The 20724-nt window shown below is 42.0% G+C and overlaps 1 protein-coding gene across 1 annotated transcript in view; it reads right to left on the bottom strand.

Annotated features, from left to right (window-relative positions):
- VPS8 (VPS8 subunit of CORVET complex) overlaps positions 1 to 20724 on the bottom strand; it is a 94602-nt gene that overhangs the window by 20580 nt on the left and 53298 nt on the right. The window contains 11 exon segments of the mRNA XM_080409698.1: positions 3779 to 3861; positions 5246 to 5324; positions 6734 to 6837; positions 7608 to 7650; positions 8084 to 8173; positions 8872 to 9013; positions 13702 to 13748; positions 14214 to 14303; positions 17863 to 17961; positions 18953 to 19037; positions 20415 to 20497. Coding sequence (XP_080265824.1) covers positions 3779 to 3861; positions 5246 to 5324; positions 6734 to 6837; positions 7608 to 7650; positions 8084 to 8173; positions 8872 to 9013; positions 13702 to 13748; positions 14214 to 14303; positions 17863 to 17961; positions 18953 to 19037; positions 20415 to 20497 — 945 coding nt within the window.

Raw genomic sequence — 20724 nt, 5'->3', positions numbered from 1 at the left:
TTCTCCATTTTGTGGGAGGCATCAGCTGCATCTACTTACAAAATATTTAATGAAGGATTATAGCTTTGTAAGGGAATTAACATGCAACCTTTCAGCCCTCTTCAGACAGTACTTACATCCTTAATGACATGGAATTTTTCTTCATGCTCAAGAGAGTTCTTCTAGTACCCCTCAACACGGTTATTTCAGACTTCCTATTTACAGCATCATTGAGGATGAGCAAGAACATAAATATATCAATTGTTATTTCATATGACTTCAATTATATAGAGTTGAATCAATATGCTGTAATAGGCAGCTGTAATAGGCAGATGCCAGGAGCCTACCTATTTTCTGTGAAAGCTGTGGAGCCTGGGCACAGCCCTCTGCAAGGTGCCCTTTAGCAAAGCATTATGGTTGCAAAGTTAACATTTGCATAAGGTGTCATCTGTAAGCAGTTAAGCCCAGACGAGGAAGAAAAACAGTCCACTAAAATTGGAATACTCTAATTCCTTTTCAGAAAAGACAAGATAATCTACCTCCGTTTATCGCTGTCATCCACCTTACAAAAAAATCCCCCAGTTAATTCCTGGGCAGCTGTTCTACCTTCCAGACCTGCAGCTCCAGTGCATCTACGCTCTCCCACCAAGACTTGACCTCTGTTGGAACAGGTTTTGAGGGCATTTTTAGACAAACACTGCTTATAATTCTGGGTTTCACAGAAATATTTGGAGGGCTTGGGAAAGGCTGTAGTTCTCCAGGGCCCAGAGGAGTTGGTTTAAGAATTTACTTATGGTCACAATTAGAGCGGCACGTCATTAACATTTTGAACGAGGCCCCACATACTGCTTGGAGGCAAAAGTCTGGCACCAGGGTTTAGAATTTTATATGGCTTCAAAGAGCAACTACAGAGCTCTGCAAAAGGAATACCCGCCCAGGGCTAAAAAAATAGAGATCTTTCTTGCCGAGAAAGAGCTGTTGAGACAGAGGTTCTGAGGAAATACGATGTATGCATGCCATGTTGTGATTCTTCGCCACAGGGCACTTAAATGGCATTCCCAGGTAATCCAAGGGAGCAGATGACAGGTCACACTACAAAGGGAGGGGAAAAACTCTGGTGGTCCCTGCTGTCTAACACGGGGAAGCCTCCTGACCCCAAACATGGCAAGGGTTCAGGACCCCTGAACATCTGAGCTGGGCACTCAAAGACATGGCCACACAGTCAGACATTTCCATCATCATCTTCCCAGCTGAATTCAAAGCAACGTTCTTGCAAGGGCCAAGCTATGCACCAAAATAAAACCCAAAGAAAACCTTCCACAGGCACCTGGTACAAGCCCTGAAGCAATAGTTTAATACAACACAGCTACAAACATACAACCAAGACTGACCTAGAGCAATGCAAACCCAGATACCCCGAAATAAAGGCTGGTGTGAAGGCAGTACGAATGGAAATGGATGGTTTTAAGCACAAGAACAGTGTTAAATGACTTGGTAACAAAGGACACTGCTCCCAGCTGCAAAGCTGAGGAGGGTGTCAAGCAAGGAAGGCAGCAGACTGATAAGCGCCCATCACAGAACAAGTTATCCGTGGAAAACTCCATGTCCTAACGTGAGAAGGATGGCAAGTTTGCAGAATATCACAGACCATTTTTCTGTTAGCCCAACAGGAGAACAGACTACAGATATGTATTTCAACCCAAAGTTCCAAACAAGGAACCCAAACGTGCAGCAATCTGGCCTATGACTCACGGAAGCTTAAGTGAGATTCAGAGGCAAAACCCACCTTGTAACAGCCAGCAACTTCTAAAGGACATACCTAAGCTGTCCAAACCTAAGTTGTCATCATCAGTCAGAGGAACCCCAACGATGCAGTGAGGGGCTGACGCCCTCTCTAGTGCCCACAAATGATCCAGGTCAGATCACTCATTCCCATACATCTGTGGCATTAGCAAATATGTGAGAGAGAGTGAATGAAATCTATGAAAGAATGAGTGTTAAGAGGCAAAGTCAACTTATTTAGAAATCCTGTAAATAAATACCACCATCCCTTCTGTAGAATCCTCTAATGAGTTTTGCAACCCTATTTTCTCTACACCTGTTTCTGAGCTACAAGGTACCAATTACTACTCCTATTTTATGAAGTTCTGATATCAATGTTCTTTACCTGGAGTTCCATCCTCTCTGAATGCATTTTAAGAAGTCATTATCTCTCCCCATTTTTTGCTCTAGTTGTACAAAACCATCTGCCTTTTGAAATCTCTACAGACTGAATTTGTAAGGCTGACCAGGGAAATGGAATGAGCAGGAACAATTTTCCTCTGCCTTCAAATCCAGTGACCAGAGTTGCACATGCTTCTTTAAATAATGCCTTGCACATTTCTGTCCCTAGTAGAAGTCCTCCATCTGATGCACTGCAAGCATCCCGTTAGCCTCTGCAACGTAATAGTGCCATCACACAAAGCACTTCCCTGTACAACTGACAAATACACTTCACTCATCTGCTGCCTCCAGGCCACAAATGCCAGCCTCTAGAAAAGGGTTTTTCTCTATTTCTACTAAAAGAGTCTGTAAGAAAGAAATAGCATGGAATCTCCGAAGACTGCAACCAAGAATCTCTATTCATCCCAAGGGAGAACAAGGTCTCCCTCCACACCATAATACCTCCCAGCTGCATTATCTTCACAGTGGTGGCTGGTGTGCCTCTCACCCCATTCTGGTAATTCTCAACATAACCTGGGAAAACCTCCCTGTCAACCTCCCCGCTCATTCATTCGCAGCTGCTGTATCAGTTCCTGCCCACTTTAAACATCAAACGAAGCCCAATAGGAAACTATTTCTAATGCCCCGGTTAAAACCAGATGAAATAAGTTATTGAAGAGCCATTAAGTTTGCCTGACACTTTCTACCTTTGATAAAACCACATTTCATTTGATCATGCTTTCTATCCACTCTTTTACAACACCTATCACTGTCTTTAATTATGTTTTTTTCCAAAATCCAAGATTATGCATAATATTAAGATCAAACTAATAGGTTGCTAGAGGTGCATGTTCACCCTGGGAAGCCTGTAAGCCCTTTTCTACATTTTCATCTCTCATCTGGAATAGAAACACTGAAGAGTAATTCAACACTTTCTCAACCCTTCAATCATTCCACTCTGCAATGCAGACAATTTTTCTAATTCATTTCCTGCATTTCTAAAGGTTTGCTATTAAATCCCAACCTCATCTTTTGTCTATTTTGCAAATTAACAAATCATATCCTCTTGTGATCACTCAACCCAAGATCCTGTTTTGAAATCAGCTCTTCTACAACATTTGCTGCTCACTCACAAACATCTTGAACATAATACGTTGCACTGTCAATCAAAATGGCCCAGATCTCTTTCTTCAAAGCCTACAAACTTTCCTTTAGTGTTTTCACAACTGTCCACCCCAGAGCTTTAGCTAAATGGCTTTCAACAAATCTAGTTCCAAGTTTTGAGAAGTTCACGGTGGCTTTGCCCTAAAACTTCTCAGTTTCGGTTCTAAGTAATTGCAGCCTTTGAGATAATACCCTACTTGGTTTGCAGAAATTACCTCCATTAACTTATCACAGGTCTATGCCTTCTGAAGTGTCTTCAAGTTTCCCAGACCATTCTATCAGCTTTTCTAACTTACATCTCACCAACTGAACTTTTACTGAAGTACTTTGAACCAGACAATTAGCCAATTTGATCTGCAATGACCTGAAAACTGCTTTTCCCAATAATGGAGTGGCACAGCTTGGTAAAAGCTGCTGCTTTTCAGAAACTCACCTGTAGAATTCTCTGCAGGATTGAAGGAAGAGCGATAAATGCAGCCATGTTGTTCAGCACTTGCATCGTCAAACTCTTCAAAGCTGAAATATCAAACATAAAATCCACCAGTAATTTATTAGGATTCAAGGAATAAAGAGAGATTGGTCTTACACACCAAGAGTTTTATTTCAGTTCATGTTTTCTAGTTTGAAAACTGCTTTTATTTTTTTCTTCTGCCCATTTTGCACTAACACACAGCTTTTTGTATCAGAAAGTATATTTAAAAGTTTGATATCACGATGCCTCTCCATTCCCCTCCCACACCCTACCTACAGCAAATGTTCATATTTTGAGACTAACTTCGCGGCATTGTCATTCACTTTTTCTACTGTTACCAAAAACCAATTTGGGTGCCTTGTCCACATTATAGACTCTAAAAGTCCCTAGCATTAACCTTTTCATGACACCTGTTACTAGATCCCAAATTTCCCAGAGAAAGAGCCAATATTCAGATATGCATGGACCCAGCGCTTCAGCTTCTTTGTGGGGATAATTAGCCAGTTAGAGCAGTCTGGGAAGCATGCACATTAGGAATGAAAACAAAACAATTATGCAGGATCCAAATGTATTATCCCGTCATCGTTGCTGGTATCACTTCAGATGATTACTTTTCTGCAGGCATTAGTTCCCAAAAACGGATAATCTAGGGGACGTTCTGAATTTAGAGGAAAAGATGAATCGAGGGAAGAGGGGGCCAATTTTTAGTTTTGGGTTACTGATCTCTGCAAGACCATCCCCAGGAGTCCAGCTATAGCTAACAGTGGCAGGAAATAAACAGAGTGAGGATGGATGGAATGATAGTCACCACACTTACTTGTAATACACTGTGATCCTTAACCATGCACAACTACAATCACTATGGAGCACAGGGCTGGAACGGACCAAAAGACATTATTCTGCCCCAAGACTACAGTACCTAAGCCCCTTTTTAACTAGTCTTAAGTCTCCCATAAAGGGAGTCTTTTCAAGATGTGCTGCTGACACCCACAACAGATTCAGGGTACTAGAACTGGACTAGAGAATTTAGCAGGTGTGTTTGAGTTCTAGTGATATATAATATACAATAGGTGCAGGGCTAAGCACACAAAAAGGCTAGGCGTGGAAGACGACAGTGTATTATCACTTCAAGTTCCCGAAGTGCAGACTGCAACCTACTTACAACCCAGAAAGCCTTTGCACACGCTGTGCACCTTGGCTTTTTCAAAGAGACCATGCTCAATGGAAGCCCCTTGCCTGACTGACAGCTGCAGCCTACCGAACACCCACCTGAGCTCAGCGCTACAGCCTCCGCAGTTCGGATCTACCACAGGAGCAGAACATTAACGAACTGAGTCAAATCCAGTTTTCTTCTATTCATTCAGTAGAGAAGAGACAGTACACAAGATTTTGATTAATATTTCCAGTCACAAAAGCCAAAATACTTACATTCGGAGTATCGACACTGTGAAGAACCAGATAATTTCTGTGGGGACATCATAGCCTCCAGCAGGGGAAACCAGAGGGCCTGAAATAATTGAATGCAAGGAAAAAAAAACAGTAAGAACACGGCAGTACTAAAAATGAACTATGACCAATGTCAGAGTCCATTTTCAAAGACTCACTTCCAGTTTCTGAAGAACAGAACTACGTTTCTCATGACTGCAGTGGAACAGAACTGAAACATGTTAAAAAAAAAAAAAGCAAAGCCCTTGGGGATCTGTTTTCAGTCTAGATCGCTCATATCTTAGACCAAGACACTATCTGACTGGGGTCTGAGCAGAGAAGACCCTTGGTTCCTTTTGCTCCCTCTTCTCCATTCTCACCTGTTTTTTTACTGGAATTATGACAACAATCTAATTTAATTCATTCACTCCCCAACTACTTCTCTACATGAGATGCAAGCTCTCTGGTGTAGAGACTGCTTACATAACGGGTAGCACAGTAAATGGATCCCAGCTGGAGAGAGGCATCTAAATCCTCCAGATGAAATACAGGAGCTGTGAAAATTCACATAGGATTGTACTGGGGAAGCAGGTCCTTCCTTTGGTGACCAGAGTCAAACCTTACTCAGGCATCACCAAAGCAGTTCCAGCAGGTGGAACAGGACCCAGAGTGAGAGCAAACTGACTCAGGTCTGTCCAATTCAGCAGGCGGGCCAGGCCATAGGCACTCAGGGTGTGCACACAGCCACCTCTTCAATGAAACACAGCAGCCATCTGCTGCACAGCAAAATCATTTAAGAGAAGAAACCCAGCAGGTCACCTCATACGCTGGACAGTGCTCGGAAGACGTTACAGAATTCCTGACTTCCAGACATGCCACCTCTTCAAACATGGGAATGACATTCTCGGTTTTGAGTTCAGTTACACGAGTTACACAAAATCTTAGGAGTGAAGGTGCCTTCTGTGTCACTGATGTTAGCAAAATGGAAATGCAACCTCAGTACAAGGAAACAGGCAAACTCAGTTCCTCCTGCAAGAGCTCAAGCAAGCTGTATTGTCTCCACCCCAACATTAAATTCAGGATTTGTGAACATATTTAGAACCACAACATTCTGCAGCCACAGTGACAGCAGCATCAGCTCTGTACCGCCATAAAGTTGGCTCGAAGTTTACTACGCCTTCTTTAGTATTTGACTGACAGTCAAGCCAAAATTGCAACTGGAGCTGAAAGCAGGGGAAAGGAAGTTGCCTCATCTGCTTCTCCACTGCTGATATCCATGTTATTTTTTGCACTTCCTTACAAGTGAGGATTTCTCTCTCATGGGTCTAAAACCTGAACCACTGCAAGAACACCACAATGCAGAGGAAAACAATGTCTGCTTGAGACATATCAGCATACAATAGACGGGGAAAGGAAGAAGGACATGAAGGGAAAGTTTCAGGAAATGCAGAGGTCTGTTGATTTTAGTGATACATTTTCTTATTATCTTACCTCTCGCTGTTGCTGGTCTAAATTGTGTGAATTTCTCTGGCAAAGGGCAATTGTTTTCATTAAGGTATTTTCAATGTTTTCTAGCATGGGGAGTTCAGCTGAGCCTAAGTTTTGGGGGAAAAACCAAATTGCAATTATAAAAAGTATTAGATATGTTAACTTCCAATCATTCTGCAAAATAAAATCATTCTGCTCATCTAAATTCTGTTCACTGCAGTGAGCAACTAAATTATAGAGACAGGTCCTGATTTTTGGCACTTTTCCTGAATAGCACTGTAAATAGGCACATAAAACATTTTACATAATCAAATAAGGAAGATCTTAGCTGCGGTTTAGGATACAGTTAAGCAGCAAATATAGGCACTGCATTTAATTAGGTGCTCATGAGTCCCTGGGCTAGTGAACAACACACCTATGCATATACTCATTTTCTGTAGGCAGAATTCTTACTGCTCTGAGAGGTTTGCCTCAAAAAAAGCTACTTCCAGATGCCTCTCATCACTGTTCATATATAATGCCTGCTAAAGCTCAGTAATGAGTTTGAATGGATTCTAACGTAGGAAATGTGGCTGGTAAGCCAGGAAGAGTACCAGTCACAATCAAAAAAGCTAACAGGGCAGCTGACTGCACACACAAAAGAACCCCATCCATCACAGTTTGTTCTAGATCTCCAGCAAGATCAGAGTAAAAGAGTAAGGAAGTGTCATCAGAATAACTACCACAGCCATGTGAATATAAATTTAAAAAATGTCACTGCAAAACCCAGAAACCTGAAAAAGGATCTCATTATGCCAAGTATCAGGCTTATGCACTTTACATTTTTTGTGTTTATCTCTTTTTAATAGAAAATGGAGTTTAACTTGATAACTCTTACTTTCATCATCTTGTGTAAGCATCAGCAACTTGCTCTGTAATCGCTGAAACAAGAGAGAGAACTCAGAACAGTAAACTTGCAGAATCTTGATAGAAGCATTTTTAAAAGGTATGGTTACAAAGGCTCGGCCTCATTTTCTTTCCCAGTATGAATAACATAGCATAAATCTCTTTCCAAATATGGAATGGAAAACTGGAGCTGAAAGGTGATTTTTTGATTAAGAAAAACAAATTTCAGCATCTATTATCTACTAGATGTTTGAAGACATGCCAGACAAATATACTGATCTGCTGAGTCTGCAGACTACTGAACATAATGTTATTTGATGGAAAGTAAACGCTTCTGTGGATTCTAGTGGGAAACAAACTGAGAAGTAATGACGACATCAAACCTTAACTTCGGCCATCATGCTGATGGCATGTCGCGCCATGCTGGCATGGCAAAAATGACACATTCAGGATTTCAGCATACTGTACCTCAAGCATAACCAAAAAGGCACCATGGATATCTCCCTTCTTCTCCAGTAAATATGAAGAAGCTTCATGGAGCTGATGTTTCTGGGTTATCTGAGTTAAAAGAAAAAAAAAAAAAAAAAAAAGAGTGAATGTCTGTCTTAAGAAATCTGCCAGTGTTTGTTTACTCCACAAGACAATGAGGACCAGATGGTCAGAAAGGATTGTGTCTCCATGTGTTCACAGGCATGTTACCCAGTCTGAGCAGCACACCTACTTTTCCCTGCTGCTGGCTATGCTGTGCTTATTTCCCAACTTGCACTACTGCCACCACCAACATTAAAATATTTAAAGAAAAATATATTAAAAATTTGTATAAATAATCAAGATCAAGGACAGATTATTGTTAAAATTTTCATAAGGGGAAGAAATAGTCGCTCTCCCAGCGCTCGTCAAATTTTGGCAACACTGTTTTCCAAAACCCCCAGCCCATGACTTCATATACCTTTAACATATTAATCAACATTAACACAGCCAGTCTCTATTCTGCAGTTACTCCGTAGCTTCAGAGCACTAATGGCTTTTTTCTTATTAGTCCTGAGACTAAACTCAGAATCAGTATATTAAATACAGCTAACCATGCTAGGAGGGCAGTTTAGCAGCTCGAGGGGAAAAAGAGTGCTAGAAGTGGATTAGAAGAGTATCCAGGAACTAATCCACAACCTAGGTGAAAGTACTTTCACAGTACTTTCAAGAGATAGAGCTGTCTTGAATGCTTCCCCTAGCCCTGTCCTCATATATGGCTTCCCTACCTGGATGGTTTCTTCCAGTCTGCAGTATTCCAGAACTTTAAGCGTCTCCAAAACCTGGTCTGGGCTGTACTGACACAGCAGCTCAATGAACTGCTCAGTGATGTAGGGTGGTAGATGTATCAGGTCTTGATTAATGCCTTCTCTGGAATAAAAAAAGGCATAGGAGAATCAAATCAGATTCTAGCCCATAAGTTTGACTGGAAAGAAGAGTTCCTTAGTGAATTGTGTATTATCTATTATCATTAAAACAGAAGTAAAAAAGCCTGGTTTTAAGAGAAAAACTATGCTGTTTCTACTAGTTACTGGTGCTGGAGGTTAATAGTAGGCATTTCATTTGTTCCACAAAATATTCTACTGATGTTTCAGTATAAATTAGGCTATCAAAGACCCCTGTGAAGAAAGATACCAGCACAGACACATCTTCAGCAATTCTATAGCAAAGATTTTCTTCAATTTCTTCAGTAAAACCTTATGGTCTCTGAGTGGTCATTTTAGATGCCCTACTACTATTTGCCCTACAGACCTTCCCTGCATGTGCTCGAGAAAATGTTTTATTGCTTTTTGCGTATCATGCCTGAAATTCTTCTTTGGTTTCCTGTATCACATTGTAATGCTTCATCTGTTAGAATGTGATCCCTTTTATCTACGTCACTGACATATGAAATCATGCTTCTTGTAGGGAAACATCCTCATTTTTGTTTAGTACCTCTTCTCAAACAGAAGAAAACTGGTGCATTTGGTTTTGCTCTTGCAGAGGCAATAACTCTGTGCACTTTACAGTCACTGGTGTAGCAGACAGCCCACTGTAAGGTTTTGAACCAGCCTCTGCATGTTGTCCAGCCAAAGGCTGCATCCTCTCTCAAGGGTTTTGCAATCAGCTGCGCTACAGAACCATATTTAACTGGAACTAAAGACATCTGCCTCATCTCCCAGCATGGGATCTGCTCAATCCACACAGGTAGGTGAAGTCTCCAACCCCTGCTGTGCTTCCCTGCCTTTCACAATGGTCAAGCACTCAGCAGTGCAGACCTGGCACTCCTCTGGGTAGGGCTGTGGATAATTAACAATATATATAATATTATATTCAGAAAAATCGTGCCCATTTTCTTATCCCTTGGCTTATCATTAAGGAAATGTGGGGGAAACGAAACAAAGAACAGAACTGCATGTTCTTCATTTGAAGCCCATCACTTTCCCTGTGTCCTGACTGTTTTCTACTGATCTTGTTTTTAAAAAGAACAACATGAAGCCCGAGATTTCAAATCATTAGGATGGAAAGGACGATACTTTCCTAGAGACAAACATAGCACCTGCAACCCTTCAAAACAAACAGCAGTTCACCACCACTGTATGCTAAACTTCATGTGGCAGTTCTAGGATCAATGCATCACGACGAGAAACAGCGGAAGTTTATCCTGCCTAGGAAATGGGGCTCTTAAGCCTGTTCTGAAGCTCCTGCTAGGAAAGAAAACAGATCAAGGTAGGTATTTCATTTTGTTATCTTTCTGAACAGACATTCCTAATCAGGAGATGTGCTGATGTGCAAACCCTACATCCATGGGATGGACAAGGTCTGATATACAATATGATCCTATATTCCCTGGGAGCTACAGGAGCTAACAGGATTTTTATCATCCAAGAAAGGCCAGGAGAATACCGTGCCTCTAGCAATCCAAAAGCAGCTTACTGTGATTACAATGTCAACCGCTTGATTATAAATTATATTTACCAAAAATGAAAGCTCACACAGGTGCCGATCACAGTGTCCAAAACACAGTTGTTCAAACCCCGGTATCTACACTGCTGCGTTCTGATATCAATCAAGATGGACTTTTGAAGGACCAAACAAGAACCCCGAATTCTGGCCTCCTGCATTCACCATCCACCCCTCCCACAACACACACCCTATGAACTCCCCCAATGCCAGTAAGGGAGCGAGCGTTCTACTCTTTTTGCAGCTAGACTTAAATAAAGTAGCACTTTCTATTTAAAAATCATCTCTGTCTACCAAAATGGGGAAAATGGCAAATCATACATTTTTAGTACCAGAGCAAACTTCTAGTCTGGAAATAACTCTGACACCTAGTATCCATGACTTGATGAGTAAGCTGGTGTTTTCCTTAACCATTTCACTGAAGAAACAGAGAAGAGAGAACAGAAAGAAAGCTGGATTTTGATAATGTTAAAAACGAAGGAACAATCTTGAGACTTGCAGGTCCTGCTCAGCTCTGTGCAATTATGTTCTTCTTCAGTATAACCATGCCAAACACCTCCCCTGCCATACTCGACACGCTCTTTCTTAGAAGGATGAGATAATCACTGGTTTCTCACGAAGCCTGGCACAAGCGACCCTTGCGCGTGTCACAGTAATCAGTGAGAAGAGCCATCGTAACAGAATCTAAAAGTTTAGGTATCTGTTAATATAGTTATAGACCCAGCGCACTGTTTTGCTCAATAACTTAACATTGCTGGTATAATACACAAACACACACTGCAAAAAGGCATGCTTCACTGTGTGGGCTTTTTTAGAGGAAAAAAAACCTGAAGACTTTAAAATGGAAATGTAGCAAAGGCTGTGATTAATGAGCTGAGCAATACACACTACATTCTCCATTTTCTGCGGCTGCTTGTAAGATACAAACATATGACATTTGGTTTTAATTTCCCCAGGCAATTTCTGTTAACCCTGTTTCCTCCCTCCCCCCTTCCCCCTCCTTTAAAATAAATCTCTAGCTAAATTAAATGGGCCAAATTAATCCCTAATGCAATTCCACCAACTAGGATATTTATACTAGCATGATGAATCCTGTCCCCATATGATCAAGCAATGATTCGTATTTGAGACATTAAAAGCTCATTTACTGCTCTAAGGGTCTTTATTTTAGTAAGAATTTTGCTTGAAAAGCATACAAACATTTAGATTGATGGAAAAGAGATGTTTTCAGCAGAACCTAATCACTATTTTATGTATAGATATACTGCAAAGTGTAGGTATACCTGCAGATTAGGTCTTACACAGCAAGATTTCTCCCTCCTTCCTGCCTCTCTCAGGATACAGTTCAGCTCATTTTAATAGGTCTTAGAAGCAGACAGCCTCATAGCACTGAAAACAGACCACAGGGCCTTGGGTGTTATGTAAAAAAAAAAAAACACCACAGAAAAAGCCCCTTCATCAATCTAGGATCTGCACAGAACTTCTTACCGCCAACAAGAGTTCAGTAACAACAGGTTAAACCTTGGCCTTCCAGACCTTCTGCTTTATGGTCACTCACTGCCACACGTGAATCCAGAGTACTTAGTGTTTTGTTCATTTTTCAGTGAAATGTCCCACTTCTCGTTTGCTTATTGAGGATTCTGGCAACTACAGTCCAGCCAGCATGTGCTTTATCTCCAGTACTCGGGATGCTGAACATCTTACTGCAGTGCAGAGAACTAGTGGACGTTGGAACGCAGAGGGAAAAGGAACATTCATAACCTTTCCCAGGACACACAAGGCACAACGAGACAAGCCGCGTGGCCCAGCGCACCCTGCGGACACCAGCCCCGGAGGGAAAAGCAGAGATTGTTCAAAGGATCAGATACAGAAAGTTGCTTCCTATTGCTGGTTGGAACACATCAGGTGCTGCTTTTGATTAGAAGATAACTACAGAAGAAATGGTTGCATTTAGCTCTAATTATGGTAGAGTTAAATTAGATATGTTTATTACTCAGAGATTATGGAAGCCGCTCTATGCATAAGATTAAAATCCAGGTTAATTACTGCCTTCACTGTGTCTCACTTGCTGCAAGTGATATCACAGCATAAATAAGGTCCTACTTAATACCCAGCTGGGTAACATTTCTGCTTAAACTATTATTTTTAATTATTCATTTATTAACTAAATCATATAATTTATCTCCTATAAAACCCAACCAAGATATTTTCTTGGCAAAATTTCTGGTTTTATTTTGACTTAAGAAAACAGTAGGTGTGGAAGTTAACGCTTTCCATGCAAACATGGCTGTAAAACTCAGGAAATAACAAAGCATTTTCCCTTAACTGACAATCTAACAAAATCCAAAAAGTTAATAATTCTAGCTTCCAAAGCATGCTTTTTATTCCACCTCAACAGGAGCTGAAACACTGACACTTTTTCCTACTCCTCTTCCTCCTCAGCACAATTAATTTGTAGCTAATTGACAGAACAAGATCTGTCCTTCAATTGCATTAACTTGAAGCAATTGGAGCTGTGCATATGTAAATATATATTAAAAATAAATTAATAAAAGCAAGGTCTTGTAGCACTCAAAATTGATTCAACAGGAAGAGAACACTCAGTGCTGAAATACTGAAACAGGAGCAGATGGAGCAAGCAAGTGGTTAAAGAGAAGTTTGCAGTGAAATATGGCAGCAATTCTGAAATAAAATAGAAATGAAAAATACCAATAGACCGAAATGCTTTTCTATTTATGTTAAGCTTGGGCACCTTGGACAAAGTAATCAGACTGGTGGGCTGAGAACAGTTTCAGGCACAGGGTAACCATTTCGCAGCTTTCTCGAAGCGGTCGGTACAACAATGCCCGAAGTCTCACCAGCTGCAGGGAGCGTCACACCGCACGTGGTGGAACTCACACCACCACCCAGTTCAGAAGCCAGCAAGGGCTCTGCTGAAGGGTACTCCCCACCACACTTATTTCTGGACTACCCTTCTCAAATTTTGGCAGTGTGAAGAGCAAGACACCTTTTCCAAGCCCTAATCTTGGCCTCAGGTTGTCTATTAATACAAAGGAATTTATTTTAACCCATTTTTTCAAGCTGTAGTTTGTAAATGGCCCGATTTTCTTACATACCTCGGATCAAGAAGACTCCTCAGAAACTGGAAGAGTAAGAACTGGTCCTGTACAACAGGAGAAGATAGAGTATTACTCTTTCAAATAACATGCTATAAACCAGTGATTACTCAACTATATCCACTGAAGAAAATACCGGTCACGGCTCGTGCCTGCTGAAGAAGGTGCTTTAGGCACTTGCCTTGCGTAAATACTCAGAGGATATGTTTGCTGGCAACAGCCCTGCCTGATCTGTGAGTGCAAGCCATACAGAACTCCAAACTAAAAACTGCATTACCACCAAGTGATGCGACCAAGCAACTTGGAGATCGTACATTTTCATGGCCAGAATGCTACAAACAGACCAAACAACAGAAATGAGCAAATTCCTGCAGCTGAGTAGCTATCTCAAGATAGTTTTCTTCTATTTATGACACAGCAACAACTTACTGTTATTCTTAGCAATCAATTCCTACAAGAATGGCAATCCCACTGTAAAGGAGCACCAGCATCAATGAAGTTTGACACTTTACCTGGAGGTTTGTAATGATGCTCTCAATCTGCTCGCTGAAGTGAATGGCTACCAAGTCGGCTGCTTTACATGGACTCAGCAGCAGCAACTCCTTTGGAGAGAGAAACACAACAAAATAATTACTTCTCATTTCACAGGCAATACAATTATGCAGTATCACCAAGTCCATTCATGTTGTAACCGCATCTTTGCCTAGATGAAAGCTGTAAAATAATGTAAATAATGAATACCATCGTACAAAAAGTGATTTTGAGAAAAATTATTAGGAGGAAGTGTAGTTTGTAAAAAAGTATTTTTGAAAGTCAATGATTTTGTTACACAATAGGCCTTGTAAGAATACAAAACTCTTTACACCAACAAGACCACTTCTCAGTCTTAAGGCAGGAAATTATTCACCAGGTTTTCTGACAACTGCCTTTTACCCCCTGCCAACAAGACATTCCTAGTGCCAACTAGGAGCCAGCAGTAGAGAGGAAACAAAGCCCTCAACTGACCCTAGGGAATTTCTCAATCAAATGGGAATGGTCTTTTAACTGGCTTGAACAGAATGGAACGACAGGTTTAAAAGCAGGTTTCCTGTAACTAATACCTATCCAGATGTGAAAAAACCCTAAAAAAAATATTTATTGTAATAAAAGGAAAAAAAAATAATCTTTTGGATGCCTGTGGGTTTGCCTCCTGTCAAGCTTGATTTGAGAGGCTTCATATCATACAAGTCTACACAACCCAGAACATGAGGTTTTTGCTTTAATGCTTCCAAATAAATGAGAAGCAACTGCTTCAAACCAATATTGGGTACTTGGGAACCCTTCCCAAAAGCCCCTGCTAAGCAGGAGAAAACACTGCTTTACTAAACAAAAACAACGGTTATAGTGGGAAAGAAAGAAAAAAATCATAAACATACATCTGGAAGAAAAAAAAAATACATCTGAAAAAGTTACTCAGTCTTAGCCTAGTCTCCGGAGAGATGTAGCAGGCACCAAATTCAGCCAGTGCCACCAACAGACCAGGACAAAGGCAAGGAAGGAAACAACAAGGAAGAGCACGACTGCCTCCCACGATCATTAAAGAAGAGCTATCATAGAAGATGCATTTTGTGAGGTTTCCAAAGCAAAACTTGCCTGCCATACTGGATATGTAAAGCAACTCTGTGGTGCTTGACCCCACAGATTTATTGTGTGGGCCACAGCTGTTAGTTGCTTCCCCAGCATTCAGGAGCACAACCCCTGCATCCCACAAGGCCGGGCAATCCAACGGACCCAGATGATCTTAGCCACAGCGGTGCAGAGGAATGCAGAAGGGATGTAGTGCGACTGCCTTCATTTGTTTCTCTCTCTGAACAAAGCCTCCCTGGTCTGCAGGGCTGCTGGATCGGACCGCCTGGCTGGAAGGGGCTGGCCCAGCCTCCCTGTAACTGGCTGCAGCTCTTGAATCAGTGTGATCCTCACAGCCAAAAGGTTTTGGGCTTGGGTTTTCATTCTCTCCCAGGTACGAACAATTTGCAAACATGGTACTCCTTCAGCAGACAGCCCCGGAGGAGACAGTACTTACACAAGGCGTGTCAGTCTGAGGACAGAAAGTGACCATCACAAGCAGCATTTTGACTGAAGAGAAGCCTTAGGTTTTATTTTCAAGATGAACATCAAGAAACAACAGCTATGTAGGATGACAGAGAAAATAAGGTATGGCACTGATTACAAACCCACTTTCTGTCAGATGATCACCAAGAAAGCCTCTGTAGACAGTGCTAGTTTCAACTGAAGAGGCTGGTCTGCTATTTTCATACCTCAGCAGATGAAAGGACAGTTCTTCAAAGACCTGAAATCACAGCATCGCCCTGGTAAAGTGTAATTTACCACTAAGTTTTCTGAATGTCTGAGAGCAGGATTAATGCAATGGAAAAGAACAAAAGCCCATAGCAGCCAATAAGCTGCTAAACCACATGAAACTGTATGTACTATTCAGCAGTCCTGGAAAACAGAAGATGCCGAAAGGGAAGAGGAAGTTCATCTCAGTGAGAGCACCTGAGAGCGGCAACCTACAGAACCCATGAGCTGCCCAGGAGCTTTGTGGAGGAAGCTGCAAAAAGCAACTGGCTGTTGGCTATGAGACTGACTGAACAGTGCAAGAAACCCTGTTTTTAAGGATGGCCATGGACAAGTTGAGAGGAATATTTTCTGTTGTTTACCAACTCCAGAAAAGTATGCAGCTCTGACAAGTTGGCACTGCACATTTCTGACACTGCACAGTAATCAAGAAGTGGTTCCAGAGCGAGGAAACAAAACCAGACAACTCAATATGAAAAGCTGGCAGACTTAGCCTATGACAAGCCTATCAAAACCAGTACACAACACAATGAGAAACATTAGGAAGGGCAACCCGGGACTTTTCTAATTTGTCCTGAGATACCCAAACATGCAATAGCAATTGTCAAGGCCTCAGGCTGAAGAGACCCAGCAAGCAGACCTAGCTGTAATTTAATAAAGACACAAAATAAGGCTTACAGCAGGAGGCTGACTCACTCATAACGCCAATTTGGGCTGTATATACCACCACAAGCAAAGGGATGCAGTAGAAGAACTCAGCAGACAAGGAAGCAGCACAGCAGACAGCAGTTTGCTCAACTTGGGACAGCACAGTGGAACCACGGCTGCTCTGCTAAGGCAGTAATGAGCCAGGCCTGCTCAGCCACAGCACCACCGCCACCACCAATTCCCTGAAAGTGCATCTGGAGAGTGGGTGTGAGCTCAGCAAGCTGGGTGTCATACAGCTGGATTCCAGCATTTCTTTGTTTATCATCTTCCGATTGATTTTCCCTCTTGGTCCGTTTTCTCATTAGTCACGCATTACTTGCAGCTGCTGGCAGAGGCTAAAAGTATTCTGTATCTTTCAGAAGTACGCAGTAATTGTTTGCCTACCTCACCAGATACAGAATTCTGTGGCTCTTTTCTGCTAGGTAGTCTGGGCAAGTGCATGACTGCTTGTTTCATAGACAGAGTTTCCTGGCTTGTCTCCAGATCACACTGGAGGGGACTGACACCACCTTACAGGAACTAGAGATAGTATGTATTCCCCGTGTCTACTGACTGGACAATTATTTCAGACACATCTCCATCCCCTGAAGCAAAGAGACTGAAGAGATGGGAAAAAGTTATTAGCTAGTGAAGTCTAGCAACAGTCTGCGTCTCACAGTAGAAGTCATGACCCCATCTTTCCCCCGGTTAGAAGTGCCAGGGTACCAACGCTGAATGCTGCTTTCACTGGAAGATGAGGAATTTGATACCGCCAACTGTGAGGTCAGTGATGTCAACGTCCTGACCTTGCTGCTGCTGCACACTCATGAGATGAAAGACTTGCTAATGGATCCCTTCCCTGCTACACAGCACACACTCAGCATCAGTCATCTTATCAGGGGACCTGATAAGGTTCCATTATCCAAAGAGCAATACTTGCACCCAGCAAACCAAGGAAGCCAGCCTGAATCTAAAAGATGCGCTTATATTAATGAGACTACTAAGCCTTAAAAAGCCAGCGCTTTTCTAAACAGTTGCGATTCAACATTGTGACACTTCTGCTTACAGAACAGCACTAGGCAGATCCAACGGGAGTTACCGGTAGCTGAGGTACCACGGCTTTAGGATGCACTGTACCTCTATATGTTCCAAAGCTTTCTGCCACACCAACTGCTTTTCTTCAGCACTGTAGCCAGGCATGGACAGGATGTTGTGAATATAGTTGAAAACTTCTTCCTGTAAGGCATAAAACCACAGATGGTATAGCATGTTCTGCAGCGCCACTAACAGCATTAGATTTTGGTAAGGGAGAGCATTTCAAACAGTCTTAGGACAACCTCAGGGCTAGTCCTCTCTCAGCAAGTCAGGGTAAGTTATGTGCAGGCCAGATTATATGTCTCTAAATAGCTCCTGAAGAAAAGCCAGGGGGAAAAAAAAAAAAAAAAGCGCCATGTGGAACAGAATTGATGCTAAACGCGTTAAGCACTGAGGTCAGCGAAAATTGTTCTTCCACTGTTAGAAACATCCCCCTCCTGCTCACAGGGTGAAAGGACAGGACATCACTCCAGCTAGGAGCACAGGCAGAGAAAAGAACACTCTGCCAGAGGGGAGGTCAGTTTTCCCAGGATAATCCTGCATTCCTCTTTAACATTAGCCTCTCCCCCAGGTTCTCCTGCACTGTCTTCAGCTCACGTGCTCTCCTGTACTGTATGTTTTTACCATCTCTCTCTCACTCTCTTCTGACTCCGTCATCCAACACAACTTTCAGCACGGTGGTTTCATAAGGAGCTGGTGAGCTCACGTTTGCCAGACTCCCCTCTCAACTTCTGCTGGTGGTAGGGAAAAGAATACCTCACAAACTGGGGCAGACACGCAACTTTTGCACATGCAGAAGGTAATTTCAAAGAGATAGTAGGGGCAGAGAGACTTTTTCCAGGGGGGTGGCAGAAACAAGGAAGTACCACAGTTTGCAATAAATCCTACCTCTCCCTCAGGTTTTATGTATTAGCATTATTTAAATTTAAAAAGAAATTAAAACTCTGAAGCTTTAAAGAAATCAACTCCTCTCTACCAGGACAATTCCTCTCTAACACACAAACACAAAAAGCCTTGACTGTAAGAAAACTCAACTGCAAAAGAAGGATACTTTTTAAGATAAAGTACAACAGAAAGGCAGGGCTGCTGTGCCCACAAAGAAAAAAAGGCCAGGAGCACTAGATGTACTCACCTTTCTCACTGGATCATGCAGGTAACAGCCAATTATTTTGTCATAGCGAAGCTCTCGTTCATATATGAATTCGCATATCTGATAGCTAAAATGAAAAATATATTAGGAAAAACACACTCATCTGAGCCAGCAGAACAGAGGTAGGCAGCTCAAATCCAGCACAGTTTGTCAGCACTCAAAAGAAAACAGCATGTTTTACAAAAAGCATTTGGAAGTATCTTCCATTAAGGTTCTCAGCACACAGACTGGGTGGCTCCAGTTTACATGTGCCATTCAGCATCAGCCACAGCCCAGCCAGTCTATCACCCCCCTCTTTCCGGGAACTTATCATACAGAACAGAGAAAATTGGAGTTACTAAGGCGAGAGGCAGGGGGCAGAGGACAAAAATCCTTAAAGAAATAAGGTTTCACAGGTTCTGCTGTTCATAGATCATCCTCATTCCTATAACACACTTGGCTCTAAGCTAGGCCAATCTGCAACACTAATTTGAAGAAACACACTGAACATGACTCAAGGTGTTACGACAAAGCTTCCTACCTTCACATTTTAATAAAATATCTTAAATATTTCGAGACTTTAGATAAAAACAGATGCAACTGAGGCAAAACAAATTAAAAGTCTGCTAAATAACATCACACTACAGTCTTTTAGCTCAGATGGATGCAGCTGAGCTGGTAGTTCTGGCTGTCAAACTCTCTTAAGCAAGGAGGAAAAAAAATGCATGTCTTGAATCTGAAAAATTTGGTTCAGTATCTGCTTCTAGGAAGCAGAGGAAAATGGGCATGGCATACCCCGCCACTGCACTTCTGTTTCTCTGGTCCTTTGCAGTATGGTGGATTAATTCACAGAACAACCAAATTCAAGGCTTGGATGAAGATGCCCTCCCCTTGGCCGGCTCTGTTCAGGCATGACAGACTCTTTCTAGAAGCGTAAAGCTTGTAAAGGAGATTGTGGAAATTTTTAGCCTTTGTAGACACTGTGTTTGTCTCTCCTACTCAATTCTAAAATGAGTACAACGGGGGTGGCTCCAGACCCCTTCGTGCTTTTAAAACCACCTGTGGGTCTCACCCCAACGAGTCATCTCCATCTGTCAGCAGCAGAGCATTCAAATATACAACTATACCTTTGAACAAAGCCTGGGCTCTAGGATAGGAAGTGCCAAAATTCATTAAGCCCCACAGGGGTTCACGCTGAAGGGTTTCCACAGCTTTACCCCCTCTTATCTTAACAATGCTTTCTGGAAGAACACCCAGTAGAGATAAGACAGAAAGACTAGGACTAAATATGAACATATTAAATGAAGCATATGTGAATGCATAGGGAAAATAATCCCAAACACAGCTGCAAAGTAGGAACAGGAAACGTAGAGGAGAAAAGCTTTGGAGGAGATTTAAAGGCAGTATTTAAACTTCATGCACAAGATCTAAAGGCAGTGTTGATATATCATAGGCAGCAACTTACAATTCAGCTTTTTCTGCCATTTGGATAAGGCGGCTCTCTTCAAACTGTACTATCCCTCCCGCCTGGAGCAATTCTAAAAGGACCTGCAGATATTGAAGACCCGTTATTTATATTGCAGTAGCAGTGTCATTAAAAGTACAGTGCTCCTGGTCTGTTAAATTTAGTATTAACACAGGGCTTATTGCACAAGTTTTTAATTGATTGTCCGCTAACTAGGAAGGTCATTGCTTACCCAGGACTTTTTCTGCCTCGGTTCTTACTGCTGTCAAACCTCTCCCACAGGCGATGCTGGGGTAGATCCCCCTTCACT

This window comes from Falco punctatus (genome assembly GCF_963210335.1).
Source record: "Falco punctatus genome assembly, chromosome: 13".
NCBI classification, from domain to species: domain Eukaryota; kingdom Metazoa; phylum Chordata; class Aves; order Falconiformes; family Falconidae; genus Falco; species Falco punctatus.
This window is presented reverse-complemented; position numbering and strand designations above follow the sequence as displayed.